The following is a 20,279-nucleotide window of genomic DNA, read 5'->3' on the forward strand; positions in this document are numbered from 1 at the left end:
AGTGGCCACAAGACAGGATCACATTTCAGAAGGCATGTCCAGCAAAGCCAGACTAGTTTTCTTTTCCATTTCAAATGCCACCCTCCTCTGCTTCTTCTCCCCATGAAGCTGTGGTGGTAAATAAATCCAGGATTTAATTCAACGGGACTAGCGAGAAGGTCTGTTTTCAGGCACACAACAGCACTGGTGGTCTGAGAAGGTCAAGATGAGCAGAAACTTTTCAAAGGCTACTTCAGTACATGCATACACTGGTTAAAATCAAAACATAGAACAACCATGAAGCCATACTTAAAAGGTGCTGCTAACTTAACTGTTCATTAACCAAAAGTTATTATTAACTTTTAAAAAGCTACTCTATTCCCAAGCATGTAAAGCTGTTGCTCTCCATACCATCAATCCACTGCTCCAGACTATTTACATACTATCACTGCTATTCACCTTGAAGGTCTTAAGAGTGCCTCACCACATGTACCTACCAAAGATATTCAACAATTCCTGGAGCAGCAGGTAAGTTCTGCAGCTCTGGTTGCAAGCTCCAGAATATGAATTTTCTTAAATTTAAAGGACATGCCCCCCTGTGTCTCCCCTCCCAATCCCAGAAACCTTTTTCTAACACTCATAATGGCAAAGCAAGCTTTGAAAACATTAACCAATTTTAAATCAATGTTGGGTGTTTGCCTGAATTTGCAGAAAGCCTAGAAGAATAGGTCTCATGTTTGCATTATTCCCCTCATCTCAGTGTAGTATGTGATGCTCTCTGCAATGCAGAAGGAATGTGAATCTCAACACAGAAACCCATTCCTCCTGAGGAACCATCCAGCAGTGTGTGCCACTAATACGTTTATTCCATGATCTCAGCATGACCTGTGCGCTTGCCCTAGAAAGAAGCCTGACATATTCTGCTTCCTTCTAACAAAATCTGGTTTTATCTTCCAATAACTTTTATGATGCAGCCAGGCACTGCCAAGTATAAAAGTCTGTGCCATACTGGGAGCGCAAAGACAGTTAAAGTAAGATCATTCCATTAAAATGGCAGGGGGCTATTGTTCGGGCTGTATTGTTTGTATGCAATTCAGTTAAGCCTCTCTTTCAAGATGTCCATGGGAGAAAAGTGGCGACCGTGCAACAAGCTCCAGTGTGCAGCTGTACTCCACGCTATTGCTCAATTTAGATCCTGCTTGCCACACAGTCTGTAAGCCCTTGCATACATGCCTCTTCCTCTACATTCCCACCCACACAAATCCAAAACCGGGTCTGACCTTCCCCACTCTGCTTTGTCCACGCACCCCCATATAGTCCGAACAAATTCCAGCCATCTGTCCTGCCTGTGTTGCCGACTGCTATGATCTGAACCAGGCAGTCCAAGGCAGCCACACATTCATGCCTGTTTCTCAGCCTGCTAGGGTCCCTGGAGCTGCCCACCTGGTCCTGAATCGTTTCTTGAACTGTTTGGAGACTTCTGAAAATAAAGCTGCTGTAAAAGGCCTGCAATACATTCAAATCCTGCCATTAATATTAACACAGCCAGCCACTGCAGTCTGATGCACAATGTGTCTTGAAGGACTCTAATAGAGTCCTGTTTAATTTACAACCACGTCCACCATGCTTCACTGGTTAATTTGAAAAGTAAAAGCATGTTTCTAGACTAAAGGATAAAGTGTCAGCTATTCCTGTCCTTGGATCCAGGTTACGTGACGCTCTTTGTATGTATAATACATTTCCACACACACGCTACTTTGAGAAAGTGAAACTGTGGGCACAGCAGAGGGATTAGGTAGATAGCACAGTTGCATAAAAGCTACGTGATACCATTGGGTGTGGTAAGAAAACATCTCCAGTCTCTAATGTGGGGGTACAATATTCAGAGTTCCATATTTCCAAGTTCTGGGAGCACAGATGCCTTCTCAGCTGAGGCTCCTGGCAATACAACCACATGTCAACATCAATATTGAACCCTTTGTGCTCCTCCTCAAGACAGGAAGACACCATCAGACGAGCACAACTCTAAAAGTTTGCCTTTAAAATTCAGCATTTCTTACTTTCCTATCCTTTCGACTTCCCATTTTTCCATAGATCTTTATCAGTTTTGCTGACCTGCTTTGACCTGCCTGCTGCCTTCTAAAGGGATTTAGCTGTATTCACTCAATCACTCACTAGAAACATGGATAGTTTTAAATCCCAGATTTTGGGAAAGAAGAGATAAGAGAGGTTGCAACAGGCAATGTATGTTCCTCACAACCCACAGTATTCAGCCACTGTCAGCCCACAAAATTTGCCCAAGACCCTCTCCACCCAAGGAGCTGTGCTCCAAACACAATGCAACCTGAAGAGAATAAACGTCCTGGCCCCCCTCCTTGAAAGGACAGCTTTAAAAAGATAAATCAGACTTAAACTGTTGTTCTTGCAAAGAACTAAAACAGTAAGATGAAAGATACCGAATTAATTCTCTGTTTGAGTGTGTCAAACTCTAGTGTCGTGTGTATCAGCATTTCTCCCTCAAGCATGGTTTTCTCACTCGCATACAATGTTGTTTTGAGTACCCTCAGTATTGTCCAAATCAGGAAGAAGAACCAAACAACAAATCTCCAGTGATGAACGTGGCAAGACGACCCACTACTCCTCAAAAAGCAGGCGATGCCCATTGTAACAACCCTGTTTCCCTTGCCGTATCAGGTCAACTCCGTTTGTGTTGCAGTGAAATGCAATGGCAGTGCATAGCAAGGGCTGAATACAAAACCCCACAGGACACAAGCCAGACCTGTAGTATGGTATGAGAGCCATGCAGATTAGGAAGGTAAGCCATACAAAACGGAAGGACTTACACCAGAGTTCATAGTAGTAGTTGCAACACTGGGATTGTCCACAACAGTGGCCCGTTTCACATATGTAACTTTGATTGTTGACACCCATGCAGGTTTCCTTGTCCTAAAATTAAACAGACACACTTTTAAGATGCTTTGTCAGTATCTTCTGTAAATGTAATCTTTTACTCAATGAGCTGCAAGCATTTGAAAAGTCACAAGTTATGGTCTTGGGAAACTCTAAAATACATAAAGAGGTTAAAATACAGCTAAGGATCACCAAAAAACACAAAGGACTGTTCAGAAGAAAACCCCGTATCTCCAAATTCATGAGTTACATTGCTTTAGCATCTAGTCAGCGCTGCTTTCTCATCATTCCTTTCCTTTTCCATTAAAAGTTATCACATTTTGGGAGCCAGGCATTCTCTTAAGGAAGAGATGTCATTTGTTCCACACTTTACATACTATCACTGCGTTACTGGGGCTGAATGCCAAGTGGAAGAAATGCATTAATAAACAGAACGTCATAATTTGAGAAAAGACTGCTTGGATTCATTTAGATCTAAATGATAATTACAGTATGTTCCTGCAAGATTCCAATCTAAAATGATTCCTTCATAATTAGCCATGTGCTTTATGTAAGATCAGCATTCCTGTAAAACTTCTTCCTGGAATAGCAAAGTAGTGCAGGAGCAGAGCCAAATCAGCTGTACTGTATCACCCAGCAGGTCCTGAGGACACACAAGATGGAAAAGGACTACTGTGTGAGGTCTCAGTCCCCCATGTGGTGCACCGCTTCACAAAAGTCCATGTTTTTCTGCTAGTCTGAAAACATGGGTGGGAAAAAGTACAAAACGCAGGAAAACAGAAGCATTTTACAGGTTCTGGTTTGTACATCCTCTAACAGGCTTTGGGGCAACCTGAAAGTTAGAATACACTACACAGTTTCTTAAGAAACAAACAGATCTTAATAAAAAAACATTGATGTTGCAAACAAACCTGTAACCAAGACTAAAATTTTCACTTTCTTTCACTTTAAATTTATGCTAAGGCAAAGTAAATGTGTGGAGGTTTATACTGAAAGACATGTTGAAAGAATTCATTTCATAAAGTACCAACTTTCCAAAAAAAAAAAAAAACCCAAAAACAAAACCCCACCCAACCAAAACCAAAACTAAAACAAAGCAAACAAAAAAGCCCAACAAAACCCAACCAGCTAGGAAGAGCAGCAAACCCAAGCAGCAGGCTACAGGAATGTACATCAGTGGATCCCAACACTTGAACTGCACTGTTCCTCTCATGTGAGCGCACCACGGCCACACTTCTCACAAGCCTCTATGGAGTCACCACACATGCAAAATACACAGTCCATTTCAAATCATGGACCACCTCACTGAACAAGTGATGTAAGGCAGCAGTTTCAATGCAGAAGAGTCCTGCACTAAGTTCTTAAGAAGACTCAGCCTATTTGGGGATCTGGGGGAGCGCCAGCAATCCCCCACCACGCAGCACCCCAGTCAGAGCTGTACCTCCCCAACACTGGGCCTGTGAGTCCCTCACCTGAGCACCCATATTACAGCAGCAATATAACTTCTAAAGGCAGAAGAACCTCCTACGACCTAGGTTCAACAGAAAAGATCCCCATCTGCATTCTTCTCCTAAGAAGTCACACCAACTTTTGAAAGGGTTTTGATCGTGTGAGGGCACAGTTCAGCAAACACAACTCAGCATACGATATACCACTTCCCCTCTTTCCACAGGTATCATGATTTCCACAAAAGGCTCTAAAAAGCACCAACGGGCCATCTCCTTAAAATTCATCTGCAAAAGCAAGAAGCTGGAGGGGTACCTGCCTCCTGTTTCCAGGAAGAGAAGAACGTTTTGCTGGACAGACCAGTCAAACTGCTTTACTGCAGGTAAACAAACATTCTATATTCTTGTCTTGAGATGCTGCATGCCAATAGTAGACACAACATTTTCCTATAGGGTAAGGAGGTGTTTTCCATCTCTAACTGCAATGCTAACAGCAACTTTCAGGAGACACTGTTGAGCTAGCACAGCATTTTCCACTTCAGGCATGCTATTCATTCCAAAAATTGTAATTTTAGCCAGCAAAAGAACTAGAAACAGGACACATCTATTCTCTTATCTGTTCTTATTAGCTTATTTACACTTTTCCTCATTTTTGTTGGCCTTGCAGAGTTAATGCAACTGACAAACAGCATAGATTTTGGCGCTCACATCAACAGAATTGAGAAATTAAGATCCCATTGCAAAATTGTAATCCTGTTGATAATGCACAAGCCAGAAAGTGACCGGCTGAGGTCTGTGGTTGTGACACATGAAGATCAATGCGACCTGTTGAACCAGCAACTGAATCACATGGAGCTGGTGAAAGAACAGAGTCCCACAGCACCATTTCAGGAACTCCTCTGCATCACAACACTGATCCGTCCTTGACCACCTGTGTTTACTCCCCAAAAATTTGTTGCATTCAGTGTTGTCTGCTTCAAAGAGTGGCAATAAAGAACACACAGGTGTCTTTTGGGAGCAGCAACCTATAACAGCTTCAACATCACTGTATTTCTCCCACTTAAGAACTTGCAGCAGTCCTGTTTTCAGAGACTTTCATCACATTATCCTTTTATTTGAACTTCCTGACTCCCTCTTGCCAACCTTTTGATATTTGAAACGACCTTTCTATAACGCCATATGCTTATGTGCAGGGTTGCTTCTTGTTAGGCCAGCTGGCAAACAGGTCTGTGAGGGAATGGGTGTACATGTTGAACAGAAGATCAGCAGCTAGGTTGGTATTCTGCAGGTTGTTCCTGCCTGCTTTTGGAGATCAAGTCTCAAGCAGCATCCTGCTTTCCCATCTAAAGTAGAATTCAAATCTTACTGTTCAGAGCTTCTCTACACATTGACCAAGAGCTATCACCTTCCTTGCTAATGCGTAAGCGCTTGTACCTTTGAATAGTCTCGCAGTTAGCTTTCAGCTCCCACAGTTCAGAAACTCCAGGGTTTCAAAGTCCTTGCAGTGCCAGCCACCAGCCATGCTCCTCAAAGTCCATGCAGCTCTTCTTGGGGCCTTTCTGCAGCCCTCTGCCAGCCTGGCCACCAATGGGTTTCTGGGAACATGGAGCCGTCAGACTCGGTGCCACGTGTCAGACCCAAAACTGTCACCCTTGTTTCCAAACAGTTTCACAGAATCAAGGAATAATTTAGTTTGGAAAGGATCCCAGCAGGTCACATGGCCTGACCCCTGCTCAGAGCACAGCTACCTTCGACGCTAGATTACTCAACCTGGCACAGGGAAAGAGATAAAACATAAAGGCAACAAATCTTCAGAAAAAGTCTACTAGGCAAAGATTCCAGCACAAGCAGAGCATTGTTCTGGGACATGTTACAGGTGTCTCCGTTGGATTGTTTCAGTCTCCTTTCCTCTCCCCACTTAAGTCAAGACTCGTTTCTGTGAAAAGCTGAGCTGCTGCACAGTTTCTCGCACTGTTTTGCAAGCCAAGGAAGAGGTTATGTGCTGCCATCAGTACAGGCCATGACTGAGACCGTGACAGTTTTTGTTAGGAATCTTCTGCCTACTGCTAAGCACTTCGATCAGGCTTCAATTTCTAATTAAATCCCAGCTTGTACTTTTCATACCATCAGTGTTGTATGCCCATTCATTCTTTGTGTCATATGCCGCCAAACAGTAACTACTTAAGACATATCAGCAATATAGTTATCTGTAGCCTAAATGTCTCCTGGAAACAATATCACAAGTGCTTGTGCTATGAAAGCACACTATTTCCTCTTTCACACCAACAGGCATGGACAAGGCACAGGACTGAAAGAGTAGTTTTACAGGTAAGAAAAGTATATATGGGGGGGTGGGGGGGAAATCTCATAGAGCAAAATTGGAGCACTTGCATTTTATTGACCTGCCTTTGTTTCTAGTTTCCATTTCAAGTAGTACTTGTAATGGTCATTTTTAATCATTCTCAGCAGCATGGAGTTTCTAATCAAACTACCACAAAGAGGTGTTGTTGGGTTTTTTAAGGTAGTCTTACGAAAACAGGGAAGGGGGAGGGTCTCTTTCTGAAAGCACTTTCTTCCCCAATAGCCAGTGGCTATCACATTCCAGCGCAGGCTTCCCTGCTGAAGGACAGTCTTGTTTTCTTGTTGTCCAGGCAAGCACATCCCTCCTCACCAGCCTTTGTTCAGCTAACTGTAGACGCCTCCAGACAGGATTACTAAGCAGCATCTACACGGGTCTGCTCTGAAAGAGCGTTCAACTCCATTAGAGCAGAATATTCCTGTTTTGCAACTAAGAAGCCTGAACATGCCATCCGTTATCTCCCACCTGCAAAGCCTAGGAGATTTCCAGCTAATTTCAAGGGATTGGCTTTATCCTGTAAAGCAGCACATACTCTAGGCTGCACGTGCATCACTGCCTCCTTGGCATCATCCTAAGAGCTGACGCAGATCTGAGGAACTGGACTCACTGGATCCCTGACGCACACTCCAAAGTTGGGAGCTTTCAGGAGAAGGCTCTGCAGTCCTGGAGTCTGTGTTCTCTCCCCATCCAGTCCAACAGAGGCCATTTGTTAAATCTGGTGCAGGCTCTTTCTCATGAAACCTGTTGAGTTGGGAAGACCTCATTTTGGTGCGTTTGGAGAGTCTCTTCATATTTTAGATGTGGTGTTTTGGATTAGTTTTCATTTGTCATAAACTTTATGAAGCAACTTTGTTTGAATAAAAGAGGGGGTTTTTACTTATTTTCTTGTTGATATTTGGCATTTGCGATAAACCCACAACCATGCTGGCAACTCCGCCAGTAGCACACTTTTGCTGTCAAATGCTTTTACAAATAATCCTTAAAATATCCAACAGTGGTAGGTATAAGAGAACTCAAGGCAGTGCCATATGTTGTCACATCTGAAGCTACAGCAAACATTAACGTCAGTGCCAGGGAAAAAAGCCAATTATTTTCTCCACCTTCCAGTTTAGGATTGGACCTTTGCTGGAGGTCTATGTGACGAATTAAAGGTCAAAATCTGGGGCATGATCAAGACAGGAGGCATTCATGGAGGTCTGTAGGTTGCCTGAACTGCCCCTCGCTGCAAGAAAGGATGGAATTGGACATCCTTATTCTACTTTTGTAAAGGTTTTCAGTACTAAATGGGTGGGTTTCATGCCCTTAAATCTGTTAGGATTTATTGCATCTGAAGCCAATGTAGGAAATGGAGGGAAATGAGATCTGATTGACAGTGGAGTATCGCTACAATAGAAGGATCAAGGCACCTCACACTTTTCTACTCTCAAAGTCAGCAGGTAACCTGGGAACATTGTTGCTATGTCAAAAAGGAGAAAGATGAAGATGAGCAAATTCCAGACCAGTGTGGCTATTTTCCAAGCTGAAAATTAATATGTGCAACTGCAGCAACAAATACCACAGCCCACGCTCAAAAGTGCATAGTTGGCAGTGAACCACCTACAAAAGATGACTCCTCAGCTGGCATTAACCAGGTAACCAAAACCAGCAGTGGCTGATATCAGAGATCTAATAACCATTTTAGCTTTTTGCTGTCTCCTCTTTCTACAGAAATCTGGCCTCCATTACCCTAAATATGAGCACCTTGCATTTATATGGCCTCTATGTGTCATTCCGCCTGCCAGAGTACTCATCCTAACCTTGGTAATACCCAGACACTCTGGAAAACACTTTGAAATGTGACTTGCATTTACTGGCAGCAGGTTATATGCCATTTGTCTCTTCTAGGATAGCCAGTTTTTTTAGACCTACACCAATTTCCTGTTCTCTCCAAACTTCGGTACAGCATTTGTCAACGCACTACATAGCAAATTACTATTTGAACTGGAAAAGATGGGGATTAATAACGGAATGACAGGGGTGAGCAAGGAACTGAATAACAGGCGTACAAACAGTGGGACACAGTGAAAAGCCCAGCAGCAATCTGAAGGGAGACTGCCAAGCTGGCATCCACCGGAGGGCAAGATGCTACTGGTTTTAACAGGACTTGGGCTCAACCTGTGACCGCTCCAGACCTTCTGGTTTCACAGCTCTCATAGGGGACTTTGCTAATAAGCATCTATTTAATAACAAAAAAAAAAAAAAAAAAAAAAAAAAAATCACGACCTAGTTCTTTCACTAATCTCATTACTCGCAGGCAGCAGTCCCTTGCTTTCAGTACTCAGCTGCACCCATAACAACAAAGCAGTATAGATTTAAGTGACACAATCTTTAGAAAAATATATTAAAAATATGTATTTTTAGTAACTCGCAATCAGTATTTGAATGATATATATTCTTTAAGCACCCAGAGTAACAGAATGGAAGTGATTGTGAGGAACTTAAACATGTTAGAGACAACCAACAGGAAAAACTGTATTTGATACCCACTATTTACGAGTTACCACTTGGCTTTTACTCAAACTCACATATCAGACTATCACTAGTGTTGGGTAGCCAAGCCCATCAGCAATAACTCATGAGAACGCAAACACAAAGCTACCAAAGAAGACGAGCATCTCTGTCAGATAAGAGACTCAAGTGGTAGTAGGTTAAAATTGTTACTGAAAATATTAGGCTGGAATGCCAAATCTTGCCATAGGGTTTGCTACAATTCCTGGTTTGCCAGCTGCCCCCCAGTTCCTAACCAAAGTTAATCTTAAATAAATAAATAAATAAATAAAATCACTAGATCCTTTCAGAGAAGGACAGCAGGTGGGATCTCAGCAAGGACAGGCAGAACTGCAGGGGAACCCTGAATCACCAGGGCAGCTCAGGACTGATGCCCACCCCGAAGCCTCTGGTTCTTCTCCCATCTTCATAAACAGTACACTTGTTAGTCCTTTGGAATGTAAAAGCAAAAATCCACCATCTAAGCAAGTGCCGTGCCTTTGGTGGATTCAATTTAACAAAAGCACAAAAGATTGGTAAAGATGAAACCAGCTTTGATTGCTGCGAGTTACTGGAACCTTGGGTGCCAGCCCCTGCCAGCACGACAGGGGATAAATTCCTGTAAGCCTGCCTTACGACAGACAACTGAGGCCAGAAAATAAATCAAGTCTGGACATTTCTTCATAAGACACCCACCACAAATTCTGTTTTGCTGAATGTGGAAAAAAAACCGTGTTAAGTGCAAACATCCAAATACTTAAAGTATAATAAGTGGGGGAGGAATGATGCCTCTGAGCTGTCCCAGGCACAATAAAGATCTCCAAAATGGGACTTCTAATCCACAGCATTTATTGCTTTGCTAATGCCAGCATCAGGAGAATTATATTTAAATCACCATGATTAATCAGCCACAGCAGACCCATCTTCACCCCCAGCAGATGCAGAACCTCTGAGGTTTTATTAACCTTTATCTGAGGAACAAATTGGTTTGTTGCATCCATTTATCTTGGAGAAGTACTCCAACAATCTTTAAAGGAACACTGTCCTTTCACAGATCCTGGACACTTTGATATATTTCAATAAGAGCTGGTTTCATTTTTATCGCAAGTTTCACTTTCGGACTCCAAGAATTGCACATTCGCATTTTAAGTGCCACATGAAAGTGTTTACTTTGTTCACGCCTTGCTAGAAGCTTCCCAGCTGTAGTCCTAGCCCTTTCACATTAAAGATAGATGCTTCTATGAAATTACAGCTTTGAGGAGGCTGTCTTGTGTTTTGTTGTTTTAAACCACCAAACAGTTGACAACACTGAAAACCTCGAGCAGTTAAAATTAAAACTGAAAAGGTTAGGAATCCAACGTTTTAACCTTTTTTTCTTTCCTTTTACATTTACGCAGTGAACTAGATGAACATGTTCAAGCTTCCACCTGCAACTCTAAGAGGAAATGCTCACTTAAAACTGAAAGCTGAGATCCTCTACAACCATGTTTCCTGGTATGGGAGCTTTAAACACCCACACTGCACTTCTGTCAGATAGAGCTGACCTAGGTTTTTAGGCATTTTAAACATCATCCCCACTGCAACAACAGCAAAAAAACCCACACCAAACACCCTGGTTTTACCATGTGTTCAGCAGTCCATCTGGCTGCAATGCCACTGGGTCACAAAGACGACGTGAAGGCAGATCCAGGGGAACCAGTTGTTCAGTGCACTGCAGCAGTGAGCAAGGGGTAAGGGGTGCCTGTCCCAGGGCGCCGAGCTCTCACCATGACCATTTCGTCACGCAGCTCACGGGAGGGCACCCCAGGATCAGCACCCCTTGTGTTGAGTGAGAACAACAGCAGCAACAAGGGACATCCCAGACAACCAAGTGTTTACAGTCCGAGCACAAACGCAAGAGACAATAGAGGCGGATGCGTGACAAGATGTTCCTGAATTCCTCCCACACTTTTAATTAAATAGCACTGTTCACTAACAACCCTTTTTTCCTCGCTCTTTTAGAAGTGGAAGAAGAAATTTCTGAATACTATCTGTATGCAGGACGCAATCACAAATATTCAGATTTTTTTAAAGTCTAAAAATGATTAAAACTCAAATTCATTAAAACTAAGAAAAGTTCAAGCAGCTCCCCAAGCAGCTCTTTCCCACTATATCCCTCATCAGTGGATAAAAATAGTCAAGAGCTCTGCTCTTGTGTTCTTGAGGCAACACCTTTTTTCTGCTTCCTGTAAATGCCTCTGTATCGATGCTGAAAAGTTACAGAGAAAAAAGTACCATCCAGCCCACTAAGATAACCAGACGTTTGCAGTTCGAGCAAGCGAAGCCGAATTACACCCAACTTCTGGTTTTACACCTTATGTAGCATGTAAACTGTCCCAAACGCGTCTCTAAAACAAAAAGATTAATTTAGAAATAGGAACTTTAGAGAAAAACACACCTGTGAGACTCGAGTAATCTCAACATTTAAGCCAGCTATGTCTCACTGCAAGTTGAGAGTCACCTAAAGCCATTCAGCCTTCACGTCCAAATTTCCCTCCTTGGTTCAGTTCAGAGGTTTTTAGGGAAAGTTCTTTGCCCCGAGTACTAACAAGTGAACTATTATTATAGCTATTGCATTCAATTACAGAAGGTCATTGTACTAGAGGTAGTTTATTATGTAAAACTTTTCAGTTCAGCGGGGGGGGGGGGGGGGGGGGGGGGGAGCTGCATTTCACCAAAAACTGAACCGATAAGGAAAAAGAGACAGCACTGTTTACTCAGCAGTGTGCTGCAAGTCCTTTTGCCTTCATTTCTAAACAACCGAAAGTAGGTAGTTTAAAACATGCTACAGTCCAATCTTGAATTTTTAATTCTAAATTAGAAACTGCAAGCAGCACTCTGATATCATGCAATATCTATTTATTGTGGATTACAGATCCCAGCAATGCTGGAAAGAGTTTACAGTTCGATTCCCCTCCAGACGTGCCTCCCAGACCAAAAAAAGGGTTTGCTCTCCCCGAGCCTAGGAACACATAGTTGGCACCTTCTCCAGCGGGGAGCAGCTGGGCAGTTGCTACCGTTTCTCATTCCACCCGACATTACCAGCTATTAAGTTATCCCAAGTTTCTTGTTCAAGCTCAAACTCTCCCTGAACAACTAAAAAATCACCAAGCTGGGGGTCACAGCACATTGCCATTTTTCCGTTTGGTGGCCTTTGTCAGAGATGAGAGATATATAAAATTTTTTTTTTTTTTTTAAACCACAGTTTAACACTCAAAATACTGCCTGCACAAGAAAACAGTTCAAAGTTTGGCATGTTTTTAAGCAATGTAAACACAATTCCATATTAAGGACCGTGGAAAGTACCCTAAAACCCAACCAAACAAAAACTGCACAGGAGCACACACAAAGAGCCACCCTGCCACAAAGCCTACAACAACAAGAGTTTCTTTCCCTGGCTCGCAGTTATTGCTCCTTCCTCGCCAATAAAAAGCGGCTCTCACGCTACCGCGCTCCCCGATCAAACACCATGGGTGGGGAAGCGCTGTTTGTACGGTTCCGTTTTGGGAAAGTCAGAAATCATGTCCTTGAGGGGTGGGGGAATAAAAATAAAAGCGGTCAGTCACATCCCTCCACCTGAGCAAGCAGCTCCCACCGCACCGAAGCTGGTTACCTGTCTGAGACCCAGGAGGAAAGGCATTCTGCAGGCTCATCCTCCGCACCAGCGCATGGGAAGGCAGGAATTTAAAGCCCCACCGTGACCATTTCCTCATCTGCTGTGGGCAGCCCGCTCCTCCGATCCTATTTAAACCAGGGCTTCCTCGGCAGGGAATGCTAAGTAAACAGGGTCCTGGGACACTGCACGCACTCGCTGGCTCCCCCTCCTCCTCCTCCCACTCCCCGTGACATCTCTCAGACGCAGCCCAGCCGGGGTGTTTGCAAGAGGGAAATGACATCAGGTCGGGCAGTTCTGAAAAAAATAACAAAAAAAAAAAAAAAAAAGCCCTGAACCTTAAGAGACCTGCTGGGTAACACCAGGCAGCTCCCTGCAAACGGGAGCTGCGTGCTGTTGGGCAGCGCTGCCTGTGCGGGACCCTGGCAGGGAGCCGTGGAGGAGCAGAAGGGCTCTCCTCCCTGCTAACTGCATGCTGCAAGTGGAGGGGAATCTATTAAGAGCCGACAGCTCCTCAGTGATGATTAAATCTCGCTAACCAAAAATAGACATTTAATCTATTTTTGAGGAGAAAGCTAAGTTCAATGCTGCTTGCTGAACGGCACTGGAGCCCTAGGAGCAACCACCATGGTTTCTCCAAGTACCTCGAGACCCCCAGGGCCCGGGTAAAGCCTTCACAGATCCAAAGCACTCCCATGCCTTCTTCTGCCTACCACCACGGCTCCATTATTTCTGAGCAACTCTTACACCACTGTTCAACTCTCGGCCCCTCTGGTTAACAGCCGTCCCACTAAAACAGCAACAACCTCCCTGATTTCAGCAGGATCAGGATTGGGCCTCTCCAGCATCAGACAGGTGATGGGAAGACATTTTAATCCACCCCTCCCCAAGGAAACTGCGACTAGCCCCAACGGCAGGTTTCTCATTCTACTCGAGCTCATTTCACGTTTTCATGCCAAGGGGAAATTAAGCCTTATAAACAAATTTATCATCTGGTGCCCAGGATGGCATGTCTTGTTTGTCCTCTCCCAAGCAAGGAGTACAGCAAGTTCCACAGTGGTGTGGAGATGACACTGCAGAAGGTAATCTAAATTTAACTCCCTTTTCTACCTCCACTTTGAAAGTTCAGCAACCCCTTTTTTTCCATGCTTCTCTTTAATCAGCAGCTGTCCTCGTCTGTCGGGGGGGACTGGGACACCACCACCACTCCCATGTGCCCCAGCAGCAGCTCCACGGGTATTTGCCAGAGGGGCAACTCCCCTTGCTCTTGGCCTCTTTGGCTTTTGGAGCTCAACACATTAAAATATTTGACGAGGGAAAGAATATACTTTTTTCCACAGAGAGTTCACTGAATCCCTTTTTTAGTAGCAGTTTTAACAATAATTTCAGGACTTCAGAAGAGAGAGAGAAACCACATATAATTCTTACAAATGCTAATTTGCAACAGCAGAAAAAAAGATTTAAAAAAATTTAAAAAAAAAGGGGAAAGGAAAAAAACAACCCAGAACAGAATCCCCCCGGACAGCCAGATAGCTTGCAGCAGTGTCAGAAAAAGACACCCATTTTCCACATGCCAAAACCCCTCCGTGACCACTGCTGCTGCCTCCTCCCAGCCCAGCCCAGCCCAGAGTTGTTTCCCAAATGAGAACCCCACTGTGGGTGTCCTCTACACAGTTAGGCTGTGAGACCATACACAAGTATTTAAAGCCACCATATAAACTTGCCGTTTAAGGTAAGCACATCTCTGTTTTTCCTAAGAGAAAACAGGCACATAAGTAATTTCCTGGAGGATACAAAACATCAGCATTAACCAGCATCAGCCAGGCAACGGGATTTTCCAGCTTTTGTGCTCTTGGATCAAACAAACTCTCAACCTTTGCATTTCCAAGTCTATGGACAAACACCAGTGATATAAAAGGGCAGCTTTCTGTTTTAGTAATCTGTTCTGTGGCCTCACACTGTCCTTTGAAATATCTGATTTTGGCTGTTGTTATCCAGAGCCCTGGACTAGGCAGATCCCAGGGCTGAGCCAATGCAGCAATTTCTAAATCCCTACTGTCAGAAGGAATCTAACTTTAACCACCCGCCTCTCCCCCAGCACGTACTCAAAAGGCGAAGCGTCATTCCAGATCTAAGACAAGTTGTGAAGGACTATCAAAGGCAGTAACTTAGCGGAAAAGCAAAAGCATCCTAATTTATGTGTGAATTTAGCAATCCTGGAAAGACTGACACAAAAAAGGTGGTTTGCAAGCACGCATTACCACGTTTGACTGCAGCAGCAGCAGCCACCCTCTCTTGCAGTCTCTGAATGACAGCGGCCAGTAACACACTCCACAAACTCTACTATAGGTGACTATTGAAAAAGCCCTGCACAGGGGCAAAAAAAAGCTGGATGAGTTAGCTCATACCCTTATAATACCCTAACCAATACACCTAGAGCCTTTTCAAAACACCTAGGTTCTCCTAATCTTTGCAATTGCTTTGTATATTACAACTGGTATCATTTTACCCCCTCCTCTTTTTTTTTTAAGTTCATAAGTACTTGCCCCAATGCTTTGTCTTGTGGTAACAAGTTTCATAGACAGTGGTTGTGAACAAATAGTTCCTTTCATCAGGAGTGAATTCACCACCTTCTAATCTGACTTTCATATTATTAGCAGGTGGGAACAGAAGTCCCCATCCATCTTCTCACCCATTCATTACTCTGTACCTGTTAGCTATCTTCTTATAAAAGATATCAATCTTCCCCATCCTCTTAACATAAAATCTTTTCCCAAAGCCTTCAGCTGCTCATTGCCCATTTCCAAAACCTTTCTAATTTTCTATTGCTCTCTGCTTGGGGGACGACCAGAGCTGAAATAATAATTATTTTAATGAAAGCAAGAGCAGCTCTAAGGCAGGCTCAGCACGGGTTTCACTTCCTTTATACGAACCTGGAGTTTAACATCTGCAGGCCACCTGTCTATGACACAAGAGTGTGTCTATCTGAGATACAGCGAACAGAGCAAACAAGTTTTTACAGTTTCTGTGTAGATGAATCTCAAGGGCTCTGAAAAGTCAGGGCTAATGTCAGGACAGATTGTGGGTTCTACATTATTTTGAAAATTTGCTTGTTTAGGTAGCCACCAACCATCCTTTTTTGGCATGTCAGTGTGGATCCCACTACAGGATAATGCTGAGCAAGTTTCTTTTGCAAAAGAGGGAATAAAGACCTCTAGGCTTTATCAGTCTGTAGTACTGCTCTCCTGAACATGCCATCTGCCCCAAACATGATGTCAAGCAAAGGATGCTGCTTGACACCTTCACAAGCCCAACACACACTGTGCTTTGTGACCTCAGATATTAGCATGCAACTGAAGTCGATGATGGAAGTTGTCTGTGCCATTTTAGAGTCGCTTTCCATGTTTGATGGGAGATGCTTGCAAGCAGGTTTAGTAACCCAGCAAGATACAATATCCATTTTGATACCCCCTGAGGAGACAGCTTGGCCTTTAGATGATCCAGTTATGACAACACAATTGGAACAACAACTGAAGTTGCACAGCTCAAATCTGTCAGGCTTGAAGCATAAGGCTACTCTCAGCTGCTCCATTACTACAGTCCTAGGCAGGGAGAGGTTTTGAACAGTAAATATGGGTGGTGTGTAATATGCCCTCAATTAAACTTTAATATCATGGTTCCGCACCTATATATGTATATACAGGTTGACCATAAACTTGGAACAATTTTGGAACAACGACTCTTCCATTTGTGCACTCTGTTATCTTCATGTTGATAACAGGAGCATTCCTGGAGCATCAGCTATCCATTTTCATTAGTCAGCCCCCAGCCGACTGAGACTACACAGGTCTGTCAGGTACTCGAAACGAAGCGTGAAAGAAGCAACCTGAATGAGGGTGACCTTATCTTTCCCCATCCTGGAGATGGCTCTGGGAATAAAGAAAAAAAGGGAAAGAAACATACAGAAAGGCATAAAAGCAGATATCTCTTTCTCTAGAGTAAGACAACATCCAGGAACAACCAAGCTCTATCTGCCTTGACAGCAAATGTTCTAAAGGGGCTTGTTCGCTAGCAAAAACAGCATGAGACATTGCTGTTCCAGCATTGGTGATCTCCCAATGCAATGCTAGATCTGCCTGGAAACCATTTCTGGCTGGCCACCTGCCTGAAAAATCGGCCCACTTGATGTCAATTCCTGAAGAGTTTCTGAAAGATGGCTTTAACCTTATTAGCAGATATACACTCTGTATCTTGTGAGGCACAGGAATGGCATTTTGTTTACGAAGTACCCAAGGGCCACTTCCTCACCCTAACAGCACCATTACAAGAACACGATGACTTTCCAGTATGGAGAGCAGGTGCCCCAGGTTCATGTAATGTATAGCATTGGCACTGCATACAAAGAACGTCATAAACAAATTCCAGAGGACAAACAGGAACAGGTCAGTCTGATAATTTCCCCAGTACCTACAGCACCTAGAGTATCTACTCTATTGCTTAGGGGACACATGGTCCAAACCAAATGTTTCAGACCCATTGTGTCTAGTACTACTCTATTATTTAGGAGTGAGGTAACGTGGGTCCCCCAGTTTGTGTGCAGTCCAACTACAAAGCAAGGACACTGAAGTCACTTCCATTTAATGTTTGTCAGGCCAAAGACAACTTAATCATTGCTTAGAGATAGCAAAGAATAACTGCAGGAAAAGACACCATACACATTGGAACTGGCTTGTGAGCCAGCGCTGCAACCAGTCTGCTGGATCAATAAATTTTAATGTGCAATGAAGCACAATGGCTTGCAGTGGTTAGAATCTGTCCTTGGGCAGGTGCCTCTTCCCTGCAGCCTGTCACTGCTTCTGTCAGCTCAGTGGTTTAGAAGTGCAAGAAACTTTTGCAGCTTAGTAAGTCAAGATAAGCAAATAGGGACAGTGCATTTCAACCTCACTGCTGTCACCTATCTTTGTCTCCGAGTAACTAGTTAACCAGGGAGGAAGAGACTGCGCACTTCAAAACATGCTCAGTGTTGCAGAGAGCCCCAATGGCAACAGCTCATACTTGATTCCAGTCGAATCTTGGTTCCAACTGAATCCTGAACAGCAATTGTCAGCTAAGCAGACAAGTGCAAATATGTGCCACATCCTCCACCTGAAAGCCACGCGTGAGCCCTTGACCCAAAGGAGGGGGCATTGCAGAGGAAGCCACCACCCACTCTGTCACCTGGTATTTCAGCAGGAGCCCGTCCTCCTCTTCACTTTTCGTATGTGGGTGTAGAAATACCAACAGTAAAGCCCTTTCCTTTGCACCTTTGTAAAGCAAGCAACCTCTCCTCTGAAGCTGATTTCTGTATTAAGCTATCACAAGAAGGGCACTCAAAAAAGGGCAGGGAGCAGACAAGGGGTGCACGTGGAGGAGATACCCAAGTGGAGTCCTCTCCAACACCCATCTGACAGAGGAGACAGAAGAGGCCACATCCAGGCTGTTCCAGACACTCCTACCCACTCTGCCATCTAGCTGATGGGAGAGTGGTGGCAATGAAAAGTACAGGCTCCTTCTCTGAGACCAAAATAGTTTTTGCTAAATGTAGCTTGAAATTTCCAGCTCTCATTGACATTGTTTCCCACTGCTTTTTCCCCAAGGAGGAGAAAATGATGGCCACAGGTCCAGCACGCTTTTCTTCACAGCAGCAGAGCTGTGGCCAAGCCAATGTAATTCTAACGCCAGAGACTATTTGCATCATCTATTTTGTATGACCACTGTTTCAGTACCCAGGGCTGCCATTCAAGCCCAGAGATCTTAAAAAGCTTTGAAGTCCTTCACCACTGAGGCAGAGGGGAACTAAAGAGTTGAAATTGCCCTGTTTGGAGGTGACACTAACTGCTTCAGTGGAGACAGGGTCAATTCTGTCCATTTAGCGTTCCCAGGTTTTGGGCACCGATGTCAGGCTTCAGTTTTAGTCTGGAGCGGGTAATGAAGTCACTGGAAAGCCTACTCAGCTTTCTCTGAGCCTGCTGGGAGGGGGAGAAGGAGGGAGGGAGGGGGGAATTCAGCTGTTAAACATTTGACGAGACTGTCTCCAGGAGGGCTAGTGTGTCCGGGGTGGTACAGGGACACTAGCCTGGCTCCTTGCTTTTTGGCACTACAGCTCTTGTTTTCCTTATGCCCGTGTATGCAAACAGGACCTTTGGTAACGGCTCAACAGGAGACGATCTGCTCCAGACAGGGAAGAAGGCAAAGCCTGCAGACAGTAACAAGATCCCCCAAATGTGGAATCAAGACGGTAAGCATCTGTTCTAGTTTTAGAGTCTTGCACCATGTGGGTACCAAAAATACAGTCTGTGTGTGTCCTTTGGTCACATCATTATAGGAGACAGCATTGTCCCAAAGCTGCTTACCAGCACAACCTTGATGGAGATCTTAGATGCCCTACACTCTCAGAAGTGCTATTTCTCTCCAAATGACAGCAACTCACTATTTTTAGTGCTCATCTCATGTCTGCTTGGCATTTCCCTTGGGCCTTACCCTTGTTTCACAGTGTTGGTGCCAGCTCCCACGAAGTGTTTTTTTGGTGCCAGAGGGGCTGATGCCAAGTCTGTCTGTCTTGATGCCAAAATGGCAGCTGGCTTTATTGTTGAGACAGGATTTACCAAAGCTAACAGCACTAGTGCTGGGGTGACTAGCATTGATTTTAAGGTTTTCTTCTTCCTTACTCTTCTATTACCTCTAGATTTCATAGGATAATGCTGCTCCAAACAACCCTCTAGAGTCCTAGGGGGGGGATTTCTTCATCAGGGTCTAAGGTAATGGGCAATTATACAGCAGACCATCTTAACTTAGAAGTCCTCAAAGAGATGGATACTTATATACATGAAGCAATTACCTGGGATGCAGCACTGCCACTGCTGGGCCCAACTACAACAGAAACAAGCCCCCCTGCAGATCAAGCAGGACTTGATCTCTCTCAGCCTGCAAATGTGTTTAAAAAGCACCAACCACAAAAACAGAGAGCGCACTGAAGATAACGGCAGTTATGTGGCATTTCGTCACCAAGATATACCTAAGACAGAAGTCTGGAGCAGGAGAAGACTGTCAGGGATCAGCCAAATTGCACCACATCACCATGAGCAAGAAGACAAAACCCAAGAAGGGTCATGGCCATTTGCTCCTTTTGCACTCTTACAAGTGCCACTCCACAAAATGCTACTGTTCAGATACAATCCAGTCTCACACGAGGCACAGACATGTTGACCGTGGGAAACACCCACAAAGATGTGAATAGATAGCACATGTGATAAGTAATCACACATGTGCAGATGCATGTACTTTGAAGTGATGGTATCCCTGCAAATTAGGAAGTATTTTGATGTTAACCTCTGCTACTTTTCTTATAAACCTAAAAACTAGACCTTGT

At 44.0% G+C, this 20,279-nt stretch overlaps 1 protein-coding gene across 4 annotated transcripts in view; it reads right to left on the reverse strand.

Moving 5' to 3' along the window:
• Positions 1 to 20,279, reverse strand: part of WBP1L (WW domain binding protein 1 like) — a 60,270-nt gene that overhangs the window by 11,889 nt on the left and 28,102 nt on the right. For 2 of the 4 annotated variants that reach the window (XM_075504638.1, XM_075504639.1), the window contains one exon: positions 2,823 to 2,925. In XM_075504638.1, the coding sequence (XP_075360753.1) occupies positions 2,823 to 2,925 (103 nt within the window). Of the gene's footprint in view, positions 1 to 2,822; positions 2,926 to 5,768; positions 5,930 to 12,871; positions 13,062 to 20,279 lie in introns of those variants that run through there. The other 2 variants (XM_075504641.1, XM_075504640.1) reach the window with 2 other exon arrangements.

This window comes from Mycteria americana, chromosome 6, assembly GCF_035582795.1.
Source record: "Mycteria americana isolate JAX WOST 10 ecotype Jacksonville Zoo and Gardens chromosome 6, USCA_MyAme_1.0, whole genome shotgun sequence".
Lineage (NCBI taxonomy): Eukaryota > Metazoa > Chordata > Aves > Ciconiiformes > Ciconiidae > Mycteria > Mycteria americana.